General features: G+C 37.1%; 1 protein-coding gene across 5 annotated transcripts in view; it reads right to left on the bottom strand.

Annotated features, from left to right (window-relative positions):
- The window catches only part of PDE5A (phosphodiesterase 5A), a 160,605-nt gene that overhangs the window by 120,264 nt on the left and 23,408 nt on the right, over nucleotides 1–16,933 (bottom strand). For all 5 annotated transcript variants that reach the window (XM_004479025.4, XM_004479026.4, XM_004479028.5 and 2 more), the window contains exon 2: nucleotides 6,315–6,906. In XM_004479025.4, the coding sequence (XP_004479082.1) occupies nucleotides 6,315–6,906 (592 nt within the window). The remainder of the gene's footprint in view (nucleotides 1–6,314; nucleotides 6,907–16,933) is intronic.

Here is a 16,933-nt window from a genome sequence, read left to right as displayed (position 1 = left end):
AACTGGAATCTATTCATGAAAGACATTCAATAAAATAACTGGTCTGGACTCCTCAAAAATGTCTCAGTCAAGAAAGACCAAGGCTGACTAATGTTTCAGATTCAAAGATACCAGGATCTACAGATTAAAGGAGAAAAAGAGACGTGTATTACATGACCCTGGATTAGATCCTTTCTCAGGGAAAAAATGGATGTTAATAAGACAACAGACAAAATGTAACTATGAACTGTTAGATGATAATATTTTATCAATGTAAAATTTCCTGATTTTCATAAATATATTACAGCTATGTAAGAGAATGTTCTTGTAGAAAATATTCCCTGAAATATTTAGTAAAACTCTGTCCACGTTTTTATTAAACAGCTTAGAAAAAGTTTATGCATAAATTATTTATATGCATTATAAAGGAAGGAAAAAGGACAGAAGGTAGCAAAGCAAATGGGGCAAAATATAAACAATTAGAGAATCTAGTAAAGGGTATATGGAAGTTTATTATCCTTATATTTCAATTTTTCTGTTAAGTTTTGAAATTATAACAAAAGAAAAAGAACAAAACTAACAAACAACAGAGGACTTAAATTATAAGGATGGTATTCTTACACAGACTGGCATTTTTAAGACAATGCCTAAAAGTGATTAAACATCAAACAAGAACAGATGTGAAACAATCTAGAATAACAGTTCTCAAATTGTGTTCCTTAGGGCACAATTATTCCAAGAGAGATTAGGAGATTTATCAAAATTAAAACAGTTGCTAATGTTATTTTTTTCTTCAAAAATTCATTTTGGAAATAATTATATTCATCAGAATTCCTCTTTAGAGAGGCAATTATTTCTTCAGAAAAAAATATCGTGATAAATTACTCAGAGTAGGATGTGAGACCTGCAGGGTGACAGATGGTGCAGTTATGTTTTTCTGGAGAAAGAATGAAAAGAGAAGAATGAAGTGGGGCTGGGAAGAATAGCAGCTACATGGTAAAGACCACATAAGTGGTGATGTTATCCCTCCCAAAGACCTTCAAATCTCTCTAGAAATCCTGGCACGCCTGGAGCGGCTGTCCTGTGCAAATAAATGAGCCCATGTTTTGCATTCCGTATGACCTGGGAAAAAGAAGCATGTTTTAAAAACTTAACTCCTTAATACAAAGGAAATCCTGGGGTCGTTTGAGGCTTCCCTGCAGAATGGAACAAGGGGTTCAAGGCAATCTAACCAAGACCGTGAATGATATCTACTTTTCGTGCATAAGGAAAACACCAAATGCAAATGTAGTTGCTATGTCTAAATTTTTTTTTAAAAGATTTATTTATTTATTTATTTCTCTCCTTTTGCCCCCTCCGCCACCCTGGTTGTCTGTTCTCTGTGTCTATTTGCTGTGTGCTCTTTTTGTCCGCTTCTGTAGCTGTCAGCTGCATGGGAATCTGTGTTTCTTTCTATTGGGTCATCTTGTGTCAGCTCTCCCTGTGTGTGGCGCCACCCCTGGGCAGGCTGCACTTTTTTTCGCGCTGGGTGGCTCTCCCTACGGGGCGCACTCCTTGCGCGTGGGGCTCCCCTACGCGGGGGACACCCCTGCATGGCAGGGCACTCCTTGTGCACATCAGTACTGTGCATGGGCCAGCTCCACATGGGTCATGGAGGCCCGGGATTTGAACCGCGGACCTCCCAGGTGGTAGACGGACACCCTAACCACTGGGCCAAGACCACCGACTGTAAATTTCTTATAATTGCTGTGCCACATCCAAGGAAGTTGCATGAGTGGTTGGCTGATGCAGGAAGAGATGACGAGTGACTGAGCATCAGTGCACAGGCAGCACTCACCACCTACCCTTTCACAGGGACATGTGGTCTGGGAAACACTGGTCTAAATTGTGGCTTGTCTTAAATATATGACAGTGTCACTTTATTAGTAATAAAAGTAAGCGAACTTGCAAATTTGTAAGCAAACTTCATTTTATTGAGCTTCACAGGTATTACGTTTTTTACAAAATGAAGGCTTGTGGCAATCCAGCATTGATCAAGTCTATCAGTGCCATTTTTTCCAATATCATGTGCTCACTTAGTGTTTGTGTCACATTTTAATTAAGATATTTACACTGCTTATTTTACACATAATGCTATTGCATACTTAATAGATTATACTAAAGTGTAAATGTATAAAATGTAACTTTTATACGCACTGAGAAACCAAAAAATTCACGCGACTTAGCTTTATTGCCATATTCGCTTTATTGTGGTAGTCTGGAACCAAACCTGCAATATCATTTTGTTACAAAGTTTTAAAAAGTGAATCAAATGTTGACCATTTATCTATGAGACTATTACTTATTCTCGGCTTTAATCTGAGCATTATTTTATTTCATAACCACCTCCTGGTTTTCCACTGATACATTACAATATTTAAATGTTCTGTGGTCAAGTCAGCTTAAGAAACATGTTTTTAAGTGGCATGTTTACAGGTATTTTCTCTAAAAACTACCAGTAGATAGGATTCAGAAAATATTAGAATGTATTTTAGTATTCTGACAACTTTCACAAAAGGCTATTAAGAGAGATTTTGATTATTGAAGTTATGGGTAAGACCAATTAATGAATTATCCATTAGTCAACTGGCTTCACTATTAATACCTAGGTAAATAAGATGTCACAGATCTGCCCCACAGATCTAATGAAATTCCTGGGATAGGAAATAACTTCTGCAAAGGCCACTGTAACCATGGATCAAGGGTGCCAAGTGTGAAATGGAAATATGAGGAATCCACAGGCTACAAGTCTTTACCCATGGAAGTTCTGCAAAGCAAGGACATCAGGACAGAGTACTACAAGAATAAAATTATTATTACTGCAAAACAAAAAAATACAGTGTCAAAAGTCTAGGACCAGGAAGGAATGAGGGTCCAACAGTGAGCCCCTGATACTAATGACTATGCTTGTGAGCCTATACACCTGAAATAAGAACAAGGCCTAGAGCAGCACTGTGCCTAAGAGTTCCCTCCTGACAGCCTCCGTGTTAGTCAAATGTGGCCAGTCTCGAAGCCAAACTCAGCATGTAAATGCAATGCCTTCCCCCCAGCATGGGACATGACACCTGGGGATGAGCCTCCCTGGCACGAGGGATCACAACCAAGTACCAGCTGATGACGTAACTAGAAAATGACCTTGAATTAAAGGTTCAATGCGAACCAGCAGAATACCCCTGTCTACATATAATAACAGGAGTTAAAAATGCTGTTTGACCTAAAGTTAGGGGGAAATGAGTTCATATAGCTATAAGTCTCTAAAAAAGAATCTGGAGGTTGTCAGAAGGATTGCCCTTATGCACACCTGAGCAGAGTCTCAGAGACAGATAAAGTAGATACAATCCCAGGTATTGGTCCTTTTGAGGGCTAAAGAGACCCACAGGTTCTATGGTCATGACAGATGGGGTTCACTGCCATGTCATTTGGCCCTTCCTTGGAGCTGGTGTTTCTGCGTGATGGAGCTGGACTCAGATGAGATCTCTTCTCACAAGCCTTTCATGCTACTTTACTGGAATTGTAGTTGGTGCTGGGGTTTAAGATATATCTAGGGGATTTGAATCTCTGGACTGACAATATGATAGCCAGGCCCTGAGCCTCAACAGACTTCAGCTCCTACACTCTGATTTTCTGGACTTACCCCACTCAGCTAACATGGAGTTGAAGAATGTCAACCACCACACCATGAAGCCTAGAGTGCCTACAACTGAAAGTAGGAGGATTGCATCCAGTATCCATGTGGAATCTAGGCCCCCTCTTGACATAGATGTGGAATGGACACAACCAAGCCAAGGTCCATAGGAAGAAGGAATACAGTAAGGATCAGAGTGGACTTAATGATATTCTATTCATGAACTATTGTGTTTAATAATTGAGAAAATGTGGCATTGGTGTGGAAAAAGTGGCCATGGTGGCTGCTGGGTGTGGGGAATGGGAGGAAGAGATGAGATGTGGAGGCATTTTCAGGACTTGGAGTTGTCCTGGGTGGTGCTCCAGGGACAACTGCCAGACATTGTATGTCCTCCCATGGCCCACTGGATGGAACGTGGGAGAGTGTGGGCTATGGTGTGGACCACAGGCTATGGGGTGCAGCGATGCCCAGAGATGTACTCACCAGATGCAATGGATGTGTCATGATGATGGGGGAGAGTGTTACTGTGGGGGGAGTGGTGGGGTGGGGGCAGTGGGGGTGAATGGGGACCTCATATTTTTTTAATGTAATATTTTTTAAAAAATGAATAAATTGAGTAGAATTTGGGAAAAAAAAAGTCTAAAGATAAGCACATTAAATAAAATGCATAGAAGTGAAGAATTCTCAGGATTAGAGTTACTTAGGACCACAGAGAAAACTGAAGGCTTTCTTAGGAAAGCTGAAGAGTATTTATGGTCGTACGGTACTTGGTACTATAGTACTATTGAAGAGTGGAAAAACCCAGCTGTCACCTAAGACAGGAAGGGAATTCCGTAGATATGGCAGCAATCCTTCAGCTGTATCCTTAATATCCCTCTGAGTATGCCACAGGGTGATGTCACTACAGAGCTCAAGGAGGTCATGGAGATGGCTCCATGATGACCAGTAAATGTTTCAGAACAGTATCAAGAAAGGAATAAACTGCTTATATAAACCATTCTTCCGAAGAGAATGGATCCAGAAGAAAAAGTCTCAAAATTTTACCTACCTGAACTATCACATCTCTCCCCAAATTCCACCCCCTCAGTAATACTCAACAGCACCATTCACTCACCCAACTTCAAAACCTGGGTCTTCTTCGACCCTTCTTTTCCGCTAACTTCCATCTCTTATTAGCTGCCCAAGTCTAGCAAATTTTGTTTCATCTGAAATCCATTCCTTCCTTTTTATCTTTAAGGTCAGTACCCTGGTTCAGGTCCCTCACTTCCTCATGCTAAGTTATTAAAATAATTGTCTATCCTCTCAAATTCCAGTATTTCTTCCTTGGATTCATGTTATAACCACTGTGAAATTCATCTTTCTAAAGCACTGTTTGAATTATACCAGTCCCCCTTCCAAACCACCCTCAACTCTTCCTTATGGCTCTGAACCAAATAAGTATTCCTCAGCCTCCCATTCAAGAACCCAGTTAATCGCCCTGTCTTGCTCCCACAGTTCCTCAAATTACACACTGAGTATTACCCATACTTTTCCAAAACAGAACCACATTCTCCAATTTCCCTGTATCTTCTTCAAACTTCTCTTTACATTGGGACCTCAGTAGGCACACATCTCAATCAAATCAAATCAAATCTTATCTATTCTGCAGTGTTCCTATCAAACACTGCCTCCTTAAAGAAACCTTCCACCATCTCCTAAACAAGATGTCCTCTCCTGCTACCTTGAATCTACCATATTTTCCTTGGCACCTATTAAAATCTGCTTTCTATTATTTATATCTAACTTATCTACTATAACTTTCATTCAACCAATGTTTATTAAGACCTGACTATCAGATACTGTATTAACCACCATGAATACAGGGGTGAATAAAAAAGCTATGACCCTTCGAAAGACAAAAGCAAATTGGGATTACCACTGAGCCTTTACAGTGTACCAAAGAGCAGGACAACTGTTCAGTCACAGTGCTAAAAATACCTCATAAACATGCTCAGGGCCATTCAACTAAGATGCGAGGTTAAAACCATAATTCTATTAACAAAAGGATCAATTTAAACTGGAAATTTGAAGAATTTTACAGTGTAATCTCTAAATCCATAATTAAAGACCTGTGGGTAATTAGTTGTAGCACAAGTAGAAGAAATATTGAATCTTTCCATATTTTAGGGCAAAATTATTCATTTTCTGAAAACACCCATAACTTCATTTGCTTAAAAAAAAATTGGAAGAACAGAAGGAAAGACAGACAGACTTTGGTACCAATGGGACTTTGAATTAATTTGAATATGACCGTTTTTGAAACTATCATTGTAGAATTTCAGTAAAATCCTCAGTTGTTCACTTGGGATAACATGGATAGGGATATTGTAGTGATCAGGTGAAAAGCTAAGAGAATACAACTAAGAGATAAGCTCTCATAAGTTTAAGGAGGAAAACAAAACAAGATTTCTCTGGCACAAATCTTTGACTCAACCGCCAGTGAAGAAATTTACATTTAAAAGATGGGAAAATTCTTACATACATTTCTGTTTTAGATAAGTACCCAAATTGTTGCATCTCATTTATCCCATTTCTTCTCAGTTTCAAATATCTTCACCACTGAAAATACTTGTCCAGTGCCCTGCCCATACTCCCCTCCCCCACCTCACATCTGCTGAGGGTCCCCACTTACCTCATACGCATCTTTGATGTTCAAGGGCTCACCAAGCGCTGCCACATGTCCCACAATGCCTTTGTTCCATTCTAAGCGGATACAGTTATTTGAAGCTTCCTCCAGTGTTGAACCTTCTGCAACATCAAAGAGGCGGCTGATAAGGAACTTGTCATTGGAGCTGTCCTCACAGACGAGGAACAGGGAATAGCGGTCAGCAGAGATGAGTCCATGGATATGCAAGAAAATTTTGTGACATAAGGCTGTGACATCCAAATGACTAGAAATATCTTTCACTAATTCCAAGAGTCTTGAGCACTGATCCCCTCCATCATGATTATCAAACCTTGGGGAGGTTAGAGGCATCTGTTCCTTTTTTTCTGAGTCAGCGAGGAAGCTCACAGTTCCCTCAGAATCCTTGACAACAATGGGTCTAAGAGGTCGGTCAAATTCCGAAGCAGAGATTTTCCTGGTTGGTGTTCCAGGGACACTGTTATCTGCCCGAGAACTCTGCTGCGAGACGCAAGAGCAGGATTCGGTATGGCCTCTGATACTTTCCTTGCATACAGGGATTGTGTGAATTCTCTCAGCAAACCATGCATTGACCATTTCTCTGCAGAACAGAACATTTGGACACATTAAGTAGAGTAAGGGTGCTGCCTCTGAGCTGCTAAAAATCCCTTTAGGGTAAACTAATCAGATATGTGATGTCATAGAAAATAAAAACAAGATGGTTTATTCTGAAAAAACTGTAGATATTTGCTTCAATGAGCATTTTAATAATGCCTCATTTCCAAACATCTATTGGTAGATTACGTAATTTACAACACAACAAACATCAAGCCTGCCTCTTGAAATCAGTTTGTAATTAAGTAAAAGACACTAAAATTGGCATTACTCTTAGGAAAACATAAATAAGGAATTCAGTTTGGTGTATAAAGTACCTAATATATTCTGAAGTTAATTTTTAAATTAAAAAACAAATACTTATTTAAATTTAGCTGGCATAGATTATACATACACACGTAATTTTAGATAGGTATATCTGTATTGCTTACAGAGATTAAAAAAAAAAACACCTAGAAGGGAAAATGGAAAATATAAACAATTTGGTCTGGTGGGCAGGAAGCTTTAGCCTTCTGTAAATGTTATACTAATAATGTTTATTCAACAAAGTAATTTAAAAATTCATTCCGAGAAAAGTGTGATTATATATATTTTTAATGTACCCTACACTGAAAGAAACCTATTTTAGGTAACTCCTTAACAGTGGGGGATTTTTTAAAAACAAACATACCCAATCATTCACATCCAAATGAGTATATTCAATTCAAGTAATCCCCCTTGGAAAGCTGTAATCGTATACCAACTGATGGTGCCATTCATTGCTTTAAACACTTTAAAAAGGTCTTTTGAAACTAACTTCTGAGATAATTTATAATCCAACTAAGAATATTGGTTTCATCAAAAAATCAGACACTGTTTTTCACTATCCCTGCCTCCCAAATTAAGTAAAATGAAAACAAAAAACAAAAAACAAAATAAAATAGCTAACTCAATTATCCATCTCATGTAAAAGACCTGACTTTTTCAAAACTCTAATTTACCTTCAAAACACAAAAACTGGCTACCACTAAGGATATTTAAAAGAATTTCCCGAATTTAAGAGCAATGTAATCTCTAATCTACAATTGCACAGTTGATTATTTTAACCAATCAAGCCAAGATTTAAAAAGTTAATGCACTATTTTTGAGAGAGTGTAGTAGGGATATAGACATTCTAATATTTTTGTTTATAATGAAAACTGATTCTACAATTTGTCTGTAATAAAAATTTGTGAAAACTATCTTTGGAGGGCAAGTAGGCAATATCTAACAAATCTTAAAATGTATTTATCTTTTGTCCCTGAAATTTTTATACCTATACAGGAAGTATGCAAGGGTATTTATAATAGCACTGTTTGTTTTGTTATAGCCAAGATAAGAAACAACCAAAACCACCAATAGAAGGATGGCTAAATTTATATAATGGTTCAAATGAAGACATTAAAAAATGGCTGTATGTACTGATATGAAAAAATGTGCATGATTTATTAAGTAAAAAAAGATGATGCCAATGGAGAAAAGTTGCTTATTTCCAGGTCTTCATTAAATCTTTTTTAATGGGATTTTCCTTTAATTATTTTATTTTGAACAACAATATGTTTGTTAAATATATATCAGCCTGAAATTCTGTCTAAAATGGAATGGGTTAAAAAAGAAAAAAAAAAAAAAGACAACACAATTATTGCCAGGGTTAATTCAATTCCAAGAGTCAGATACAATTATAAAGTCCTTTGAAAGAGCTCTTAAAAAAGCAATATAGTAGTTATATTGTACAGATCACAAGTATACACTAACAGCACAGATTTTAAAATATATTACTGTCCAAATGTTTTATAAATGCAAGCTATAGCTCAGGAAAAAATCCCCAGTGACAACAACATATATTAAAATAATACTGTATTTCAAAAACTTAAATAGAAATAGGGGTGACATAGTCTGGAAAATGCTTACATAACCCTCAAAACTGCACTAGCTATGCCAAAGGCACCGATATCAAAAATGCATTGTGAAGCTGTCAAAAATGCATGAAGCCTTTGAATAACACTGTTTTATAAAAATGTATTATAGGAAAAAAAAGCAATACATCTAAAGTAACATTTTATGCATTTAAATATATACATATAACTAAAGTATTAAATTAATATAGTAAGTGGACATTTTAGCTATTTCATCTACTAACCTAAAATATAGTCCCTACTTATTTCTTATCTCCTCTCTGGGAAATGAAGATATCCTTACTTTTTTACTTTTCAATCAATCTATTTGGCAGCTCATATTGATGTCTAAATAGAAAATTATTTTTTTAGGGTTTTTAATTTATTTTTAAAGAAGCTTTAGATCACATAAACGTTACATAAAAAATACAAGTAATTCCCATATGCCCCACTCCCTTCCGCTCCCACACTTTCCCGCATCAACATCCCTCATTAGTGTGATAATTTGCTACAACTGATTAACACATATGAAGCTTTGCTACTAACCATGGATTACAGTTTACATGATAGTTTACAGTCTGCCCCGCACAATCTTGCAGGTTATAACAAAATACACAATGGCCTGTATCTGTCACTGCAATGCCATGCAGGACAACTCCAATGTTCCAAAAATGCCTCCATATTTCACCTATTCTTTCTTCTCCCATCCCTTAGAACCTCTGTGTCCACTGCCTTTATATGACTAAGAGTTCTTCCATTGCTAGAAGAGTAATTTCTACAGTAGAACAATAATAAGTCTACTTTAGTCCATTGTTCATTCCCCACTCTTATTTCCTATTTTTTTAAAAGATACTTAGATTACATAAATGTCACATATAAAATAAAGGAGATTAATTTAATCTTAACCTTAATGACAGTGAAAACAGGATTCTTGGCACCCCACCCATCTTGACCCAAACTCACTCCCTGTCAGTTTCTTTAATCTTAATAAACAGTACCATGATCTCCACAGTTTGACAAACCAAACAACTAGGAATTACTCCAAGTTTTGGTTTCCTTCAACTCTCACATCCAGTCCAGTTGCCAAGTCTTGTCAACTTGATTTCCAAAATCCCATATCCCAGTCTGTTTATTTCTACCTCCGTGGCCACCAACCTTACCCAAGCCCCACCATCCTTCATCTGGATTACCTGCCACAGGGTCCTAACTGGTCTGCCTGCTCTTAGACCTGCCCCTTTTCAATCCTCCTGCACAAAGGAGCCAGGATCAACTTCTAACAAGGTAAATAAATCTTAACATCTTAACCACCCTACTTGGCTTCTCCTTGAGCTGATAATAAAATCTGAATTATTTTAACCCCCTGCCATGGCTCCTCCGGCCCATGGCTGCCCCTCTGGTGCTCCTCAAGTGGATCAAGTGCTCCCTGTCCTGTCCCCCTGCCTGGAATGCTTTCCCTTCATCCACTAGGATCACATTCCACAGCCTCTGCTCCCACAGGCCTTCCCTGATCACGACTCCATCTCAAGAGGTCCCAACACATCATGTTCTTGCTTCACACCATCTGATATCTCACTACTGGACATTTTTTTTAGTTATTAATCTGTTAGATTGACTGCCTATCTCTTCCAACTAGATGTAAATGTCATCAAACAACTTGTGTGTCTTGCTCACCACTGTATCTTCAGTACGTAGAACAGGGCCTGTCACATAGTAGGGCCTCAATATATATTCCTTCAGTAAAGTGAATGAATGAATAGATTAAGGAATGGGCTGCACCATGAAGGACAACAGGCTTTTTAAAAGTCTGGATGCTGATATATTTGCCACAGAAAATTAGCATCGTGTTCCAGTGATTTGTGTTCATCAGCCCCCAGAGGTAAGCCTCATAACTGATCATGCTAATTTTTCCTTGTGTATCCTGAAGTGCCTGGTATATTTTAAACAAAAACAGAGCTAAAAACTTTTTAGTGTGTTTCTGACTACACTATTTAATTGTCTCACACATATTTTATTTCTAGATATTTTCTTAAGAGATGAACTCAGTATTAAGTGACACAAGAAAAACAAATATAGTATATTCAGTCATTCAATCATTTTTTATTAACCACAGGCTGGGGAGGTAGGGTTCTCATGACCACATTAAAATCTGCATCCCTATAATTACATGTTTACAATAGGAAATCACATGTTAGCAAAATACCAAAACAATCACTTATAAACCAACCATAAATAAAATGAATCCTCCCTCACACCTCTCTACCCTAAGACCCTCCTTGAAGTTTTGCAGTTATATGAATAAGGCTTGTCCAGTCAAGACTAATTATCTACCCTCTCCATTTTTTTTCAATATGTTCTTTTTTCAAAAAAAATTTTTCCTCCCCCTTCCCTTCCCCTACCCTGCTGTTTTTACTATGTCCATTCACTGTGTGATCTTCTGTATCAATTTCTCTTTTTGTCTTCTCTTCTCATCTTTCTTCTCGAGGATTCACTGGGATTTGATCCTAGGGATCTCCGATGTGGAGAGAGGCTCCCTGTCAATTGCAAATCACCTTAGTTTCTGGTCTGCTACGCTTCACCTTGACTCTCCTCTTTGTCTATCTTTTGTTGCGTCATCATCTTGCTGTGTGACTCACTCATGCAGGCACTTGGCTCGCCATACAGGCTCTTGGCTCGCCATGTGGCCACTCACGTGGGCACTCGCATGGGCACCCATGCAGGCACTTGGTTCACTGCATGGACACTGGGCTCACCATGTGGGTACTGGCTCGCCATGCGGACATGCTTTCCCCTCTTCTTTTTCACCAGGAGGCCACAGGGATCTAACCCAGGTCCTCCCATATGGTAAGGAGGAGGCACTATCACCTGAGCCACATCCACTTTTTTTGATCCTTCAATCTCTAAGCAAATACAAATCACCTGCAACCTGAAATTCTATTTCTTAGATAACGTGAAGAATTCTAGAAGTAGATAAAAATGATGGGTCTAATATCATGCAATATCACTGACAATTAAGGACTGTGCCCAATTAAGAGCAGCTTACAAGTGAAGAATGAATCAACAAGGATAAGGATAATGGCATAACAGTTACTTGAAAAGAGAATTACATTCAAATAATTATATTCTGATTTAAGAAAATCCCTTGAGATTTTCAAATATTAATTCAAAAAAGGATGTTTGAAAAGACTCTGACCCTGCTGTAAAAAACACAAACATGAAGTGATGATATTGTTCATGATACATGATTTTGTCAGAAAAAAAAATTGAATTAGCACGTAGTTTTCACCATAATCTAAATTCTAGTAAATGTAAGATAAATTTGCTTTCATTATTTGCAGGTCCATTTTTCAAAATAAAGTACTGATCAAAACTTTTCCACTAATTTTTTCCCCCCATTTTAATTGAATTCACTATTAAGTGCTCTCTTTTTTCAAGAATTAATTATTCCCACAGGCAAAGATCCCTGGGATGTGAGGCTCCACACGGGGCATCAGAATGTAGTGATGACACCACAGACAAGGTGCCTCCTTGGGTCTGGTGGCACCCACATACTGACAAGTCCTTAAGTGACCTCTCTCCCCAAACTGAATACAAATGGTGCAGGTAATGCAACTCTTTAGAACTCTTCACAGGGCAATAAGTGACCATAAGCATTACTCCCATCTGGGCTGTTCCATACTGCTGGTCACAGTAAGGCCCAGAAAAGCTACTCCATGGTCAAAGAACAGGTTCCACAGTGGTTGTAAGCCAGGCTCATTCATACTGTACGCTGAAGGAAAGTTATACATACACTGAATTTTAGCTATTATATGAAGTAGCGTAAAAGTACAGTATGAATAAAGACTGAAAGAAGGACGCCCATGAACATGACAGATATGAGGGTAAAAAGGACCAGACGAGATTCAAGAAACCTGGGTGGTTGTTCGGATGGGGCAAATTACCTTTATGGCCTAGGATAGGATCTCTGTTCTCCCTTCTTTTGCTTGATGCTAGGGATTTTTTTAATTACTCACATTAATGATACTGAAAAAGCCTCATTTTAATTTAAAGCCGGTGAGACAGGCATTAACAATTCTACTTTTAAATCATAAAACTGAACTAAATGGCTGAATCCAAGTCATTTTGCTATTTGGTGGCAAAACCAGGAATCAAATCCAGATCTCCTAGTCCAAGTCCTATAGCCTATTAGAGTATAAAAGTTCCCAGCACAGCAATGCCTGTTATGTAGAAGGTACTCAATGACCACTAGCTGAATCTGACAGAATCAAAATCAAATTTAAGCATAGAAAGCATAGAAAGAATAAGATCATTTACAACACATTCTCTAAGTTAATGTTTTACATTCAGATCGTATAAGGATAGCACATTATACCACCAAGGTAAAAACACTATTCCAAAGAACAAAGATTCATATGGATAAGCATCCTTAAAAAATAAATCTTAAATTCAGCAGGGGCTCAGGGATTTGAATGACAACATGACATTCAATAACATATGTGTCACGGGAGTTCCAGAAGGAGAAGAAAAAGAAGGAAATGGGCAGAAAGATTATTTGAGGAAATAATGGCTGAAAATTTCCCAACTTTCATGAAAAAAGTAATTTACATGTCCAAGAAGCACGGCCTACGCCAACTGGAATAATCTGAATAGACAAACTCCAAAATACTTACTACTCAAAATTACAAACATCAAAGATGAAGAGAAAACTCTGAAAGCAGCAAGGGAGAAACAAACCATTACATACAAGAGACTCCCAATAAGACTTAGAGAGGATTTATCATCAGAGCCCATGGAAGCGAGAAGAGAGTGGTATGATATAATTATCATACTAAAAGAGAAAAAGTCCCAGCCGAGAATTCTTACCTGGCAAAATTGTCCTTCAAATATGAAGGTGAGTTAAAAATATTCACAAATAAACAGATACTAAGAGAGTTCATAAAAAAAAAATCCCCCTTTGCAGAAGTATAAAAGGGAGCCTTACAGCCAAAAGAGTAAGACAAGAGAGAGCAGTCTGAAGGAAAGTGTAGAAGGCAGGAATAGCAGAAAGATAAGCAAAAGAGTAAAAAAACAGATGAAAATAAGATATGGCATACAAAAACCAAAGAATAAAATGGTGGAAGTAAATAATGCATTTGCAGTAATATAACTGAATGTGAATCTATTAAACTCCCCAATCTAAACATATAGGCTGACAGAATAGATAAAAAAAAAAAACATGAGCCATCCATCTGCTGCGTAGAGGAGACTCAGCTTAGACCCAGGGATACAAACCAGCTGAAAGTGAAAGGCTGGAAAAAGATACTCCATGCAAATAGTAACCAAAAAAGAGTAGGAGTAGCTATACTAATGTTGGACAAAACAGACTTTAAATGCAAAAAAGTTATAAGAAATACAGGAGGCCATTTTATATTAATAAAAGGGTCAATCCACTAGCAAGAAATGACAGTCATAAATATCTATGTACCTTAGCTTGATGCTCCAAAATACATGAGGCAAACCCTGGCAAAACTGAAGGGAGAAACAGACATCTCTACAATAATCATTGGACATCATTAGATAGAACAATGAAACAGAAGATCAAAAAGGAAACAGAGAAGTTGAACAACATGATAAACAAGCTAGACCTAACAGATATAAACAGAAACCTGTATTAGTGGGTTATACATTCTTTCCAAATGCTCATGGATCTGTAAAGACCACATGTTAGGTCATGAGGTAGGTCTAAATAAATATAAAAAGATTGAAATTACACAAAACATCTTCTCAGATCACAGTGGAATGAAACTGGAAATCACGAATAGATGGGAAAGGGAAAATATGCAAATGTGTAGAGGATAAACAACACACTTCTAAACAATCAGTGGATCAAAGGAGAAATTATAAGTAATTATAATGGGATGAATAAAAACGAGAACAAACTTATCAAACCTTACGGGACACAGTGAAGGCAGTGTTAAGAAGGAAATTTATAGCCCTAAATGCCTATATTTAAAAAGAAAAAAGAGCTAAAATCAAAGATATAACGGAACAATTGGAGAAAGCAGAAAAAGAACAGCCAATCATTCCCAAAGTAAACAGAAGGAAAGAAATAATAAAGATTACAGCAGAAATAAATGAAATTGAGAACAACAACAAAAAAAGAGAAAATCAACAAAACCAAAAGCTGATTCTTTGACAAACCTCTAGCTAGACTAACAAAGGAAGAGAGAAGATGCAAATAAATAAAATCAGGAATGAAGGTGAGAAGTTACAATTACCCCCACAGAAATAAAAAGTATCATAAGAGGATAGTATGAGAAACTGTATGCCAACAAAGTAGACAACCTAGATGAAACGGACAAATTTGTATAAATGCACAAACAACCTACACTGACACTACAAGAAATAAACGAACTTAAAAAACCAATCACATTTAAAGAGATTGAATCCATAATCAAATATCTCCCAGCAAAGAAAAGTTCAGGTCCGAATGGCTTCACAGGTGAATTCTACACCAAGCATTTCAAGAAGATTTAATGGCAATCCTGTTTAAACTCTTCCAAAATATTGAAGAGGAGGGAAAATTACAAAAAACACATTTTATGAAGCCAACATCACCCTAATATCAAAGCCAGATAAAGACACTAAAAGAAAGGAAAATTACAGACCAATCTCTCTAATGAGCATAGATGTAAAAATTCTCAACAAAATACATGCAAATAGAATCCAACAGCATGTCAAAAGAATTATACACCATGACCTAGTGGGATTTATTCCTGATATGCAAGGGTGATTCAACATAAGAAAATAAATTAATATACTATACCATATTAGCAAACTGAAAGAAAAAAGCACATGATTATATCGATAAATGCAGAAAAGGCATTCAACAAAATCCAGCATCATTCTTGATCAAAACACTTCAAAAGATAGGAATAGAAGGAAAATTCCTCAATATGATAAAGGGCATATACAAAAAACCCACAGCCAACATCATACTCAAGGGGGAAATCTTGAAAGCTTTCCCTCTAGATCAGGAACAAGACAAGAATGCCCCCTGTCACCAGTGTTATTTGATATTGTGCTAAGAAGTTCTAGCTAGAGCAATTAGACAAATAAAAGGCATCCAAATAGGAAAAGAGGAATAAAACTCTCACTATTCACATATACTATGATCCTATACTTAGAAAAATTCTGAAATATCTACAAAAAGCTACTTGAGCTAATGAAACAAGTTCAGCAAAGTGACAGGATACAAGATCGACACACAAAAATCAGTAAAGTTTGAACAATTTGAGGAGGAAATTAGGGAAAAAATTCCATTTATAATGGCAACAAAAAGACTCAAAGACCTAGGAATCAATTTAACCAAAGAAGTTCAGGACCTATATGCAGAAAACTACAAAACAATGCTAAAATAAATCAAAGAACACCTAAACAAATGCAAAGACATTCCATGTTCAACAATTAGAAGACTAAATATGTGAAGATGTCAATCCTACCCAAACTCATTTATAGATTCAATGCCATACCAATCAAAATTCTAACAGCCTATTCTACAGAAACAGAAAAGGCAATTAGCAAATTCCTTTGGAAGGGAAAGAACACCCAAATAGTCAAAAGCATTCTAATAAAGAAGAATCATATGGGAGGACTTTCACTCACTGACTTTGAAACATATTACAAAGCTACAATGGTCAAAACAGCATGGTATTGCCATGAAAATAGACACACTGATCTGTGGAACAGAATTGAGAGTCCAGAAATAAACTCGTAACTCTATGGCCAACTGGTTTGTGACAAACTTATCAAGTCCACATTGCTGGGACAAAACAGTCTCTTCAACAAATGGTGCTGGGAAAACTGGATATCCATAACCAAAACAATGAAAGAGGATCCCTATCTCATTCCCTACACAAGAATCAACTCAAAATGAATCAAAGACCTAAATATAAAAGCCAGGACCATAAAACCACTAGAAGAAAAAGTAGGGAAATATCTTAAAGATCTTGTAGTAGGTGGTGATTTCTTGGATATTATACCCAAAGCACGAGCAACAAAGGAAAAAATAGATAAAGTGGGACCTCCTCAAAATTAAACACTTTTGCACCTCACAGGACTTTG

The sequence above is a fragment of the Dasypus novemcinctus genome, chromosome 1, assembly GCF_030445035.2.
Source record: "Dasypus novemcinctus isolate mDasNov1 chromosome 1, mDasNov1.1.hap2, whole genome shotgun sequence".
NCBI classification, from domain to species: Eukaryota; Metazoa; Chordata; class Mammalia; order Cingulata; family Dasypodidae; genus Dasypus; species Dasypus novemcinctus.
This window is presented reverse-complemented; position numbering and strand designations above follow the sequence as displayed.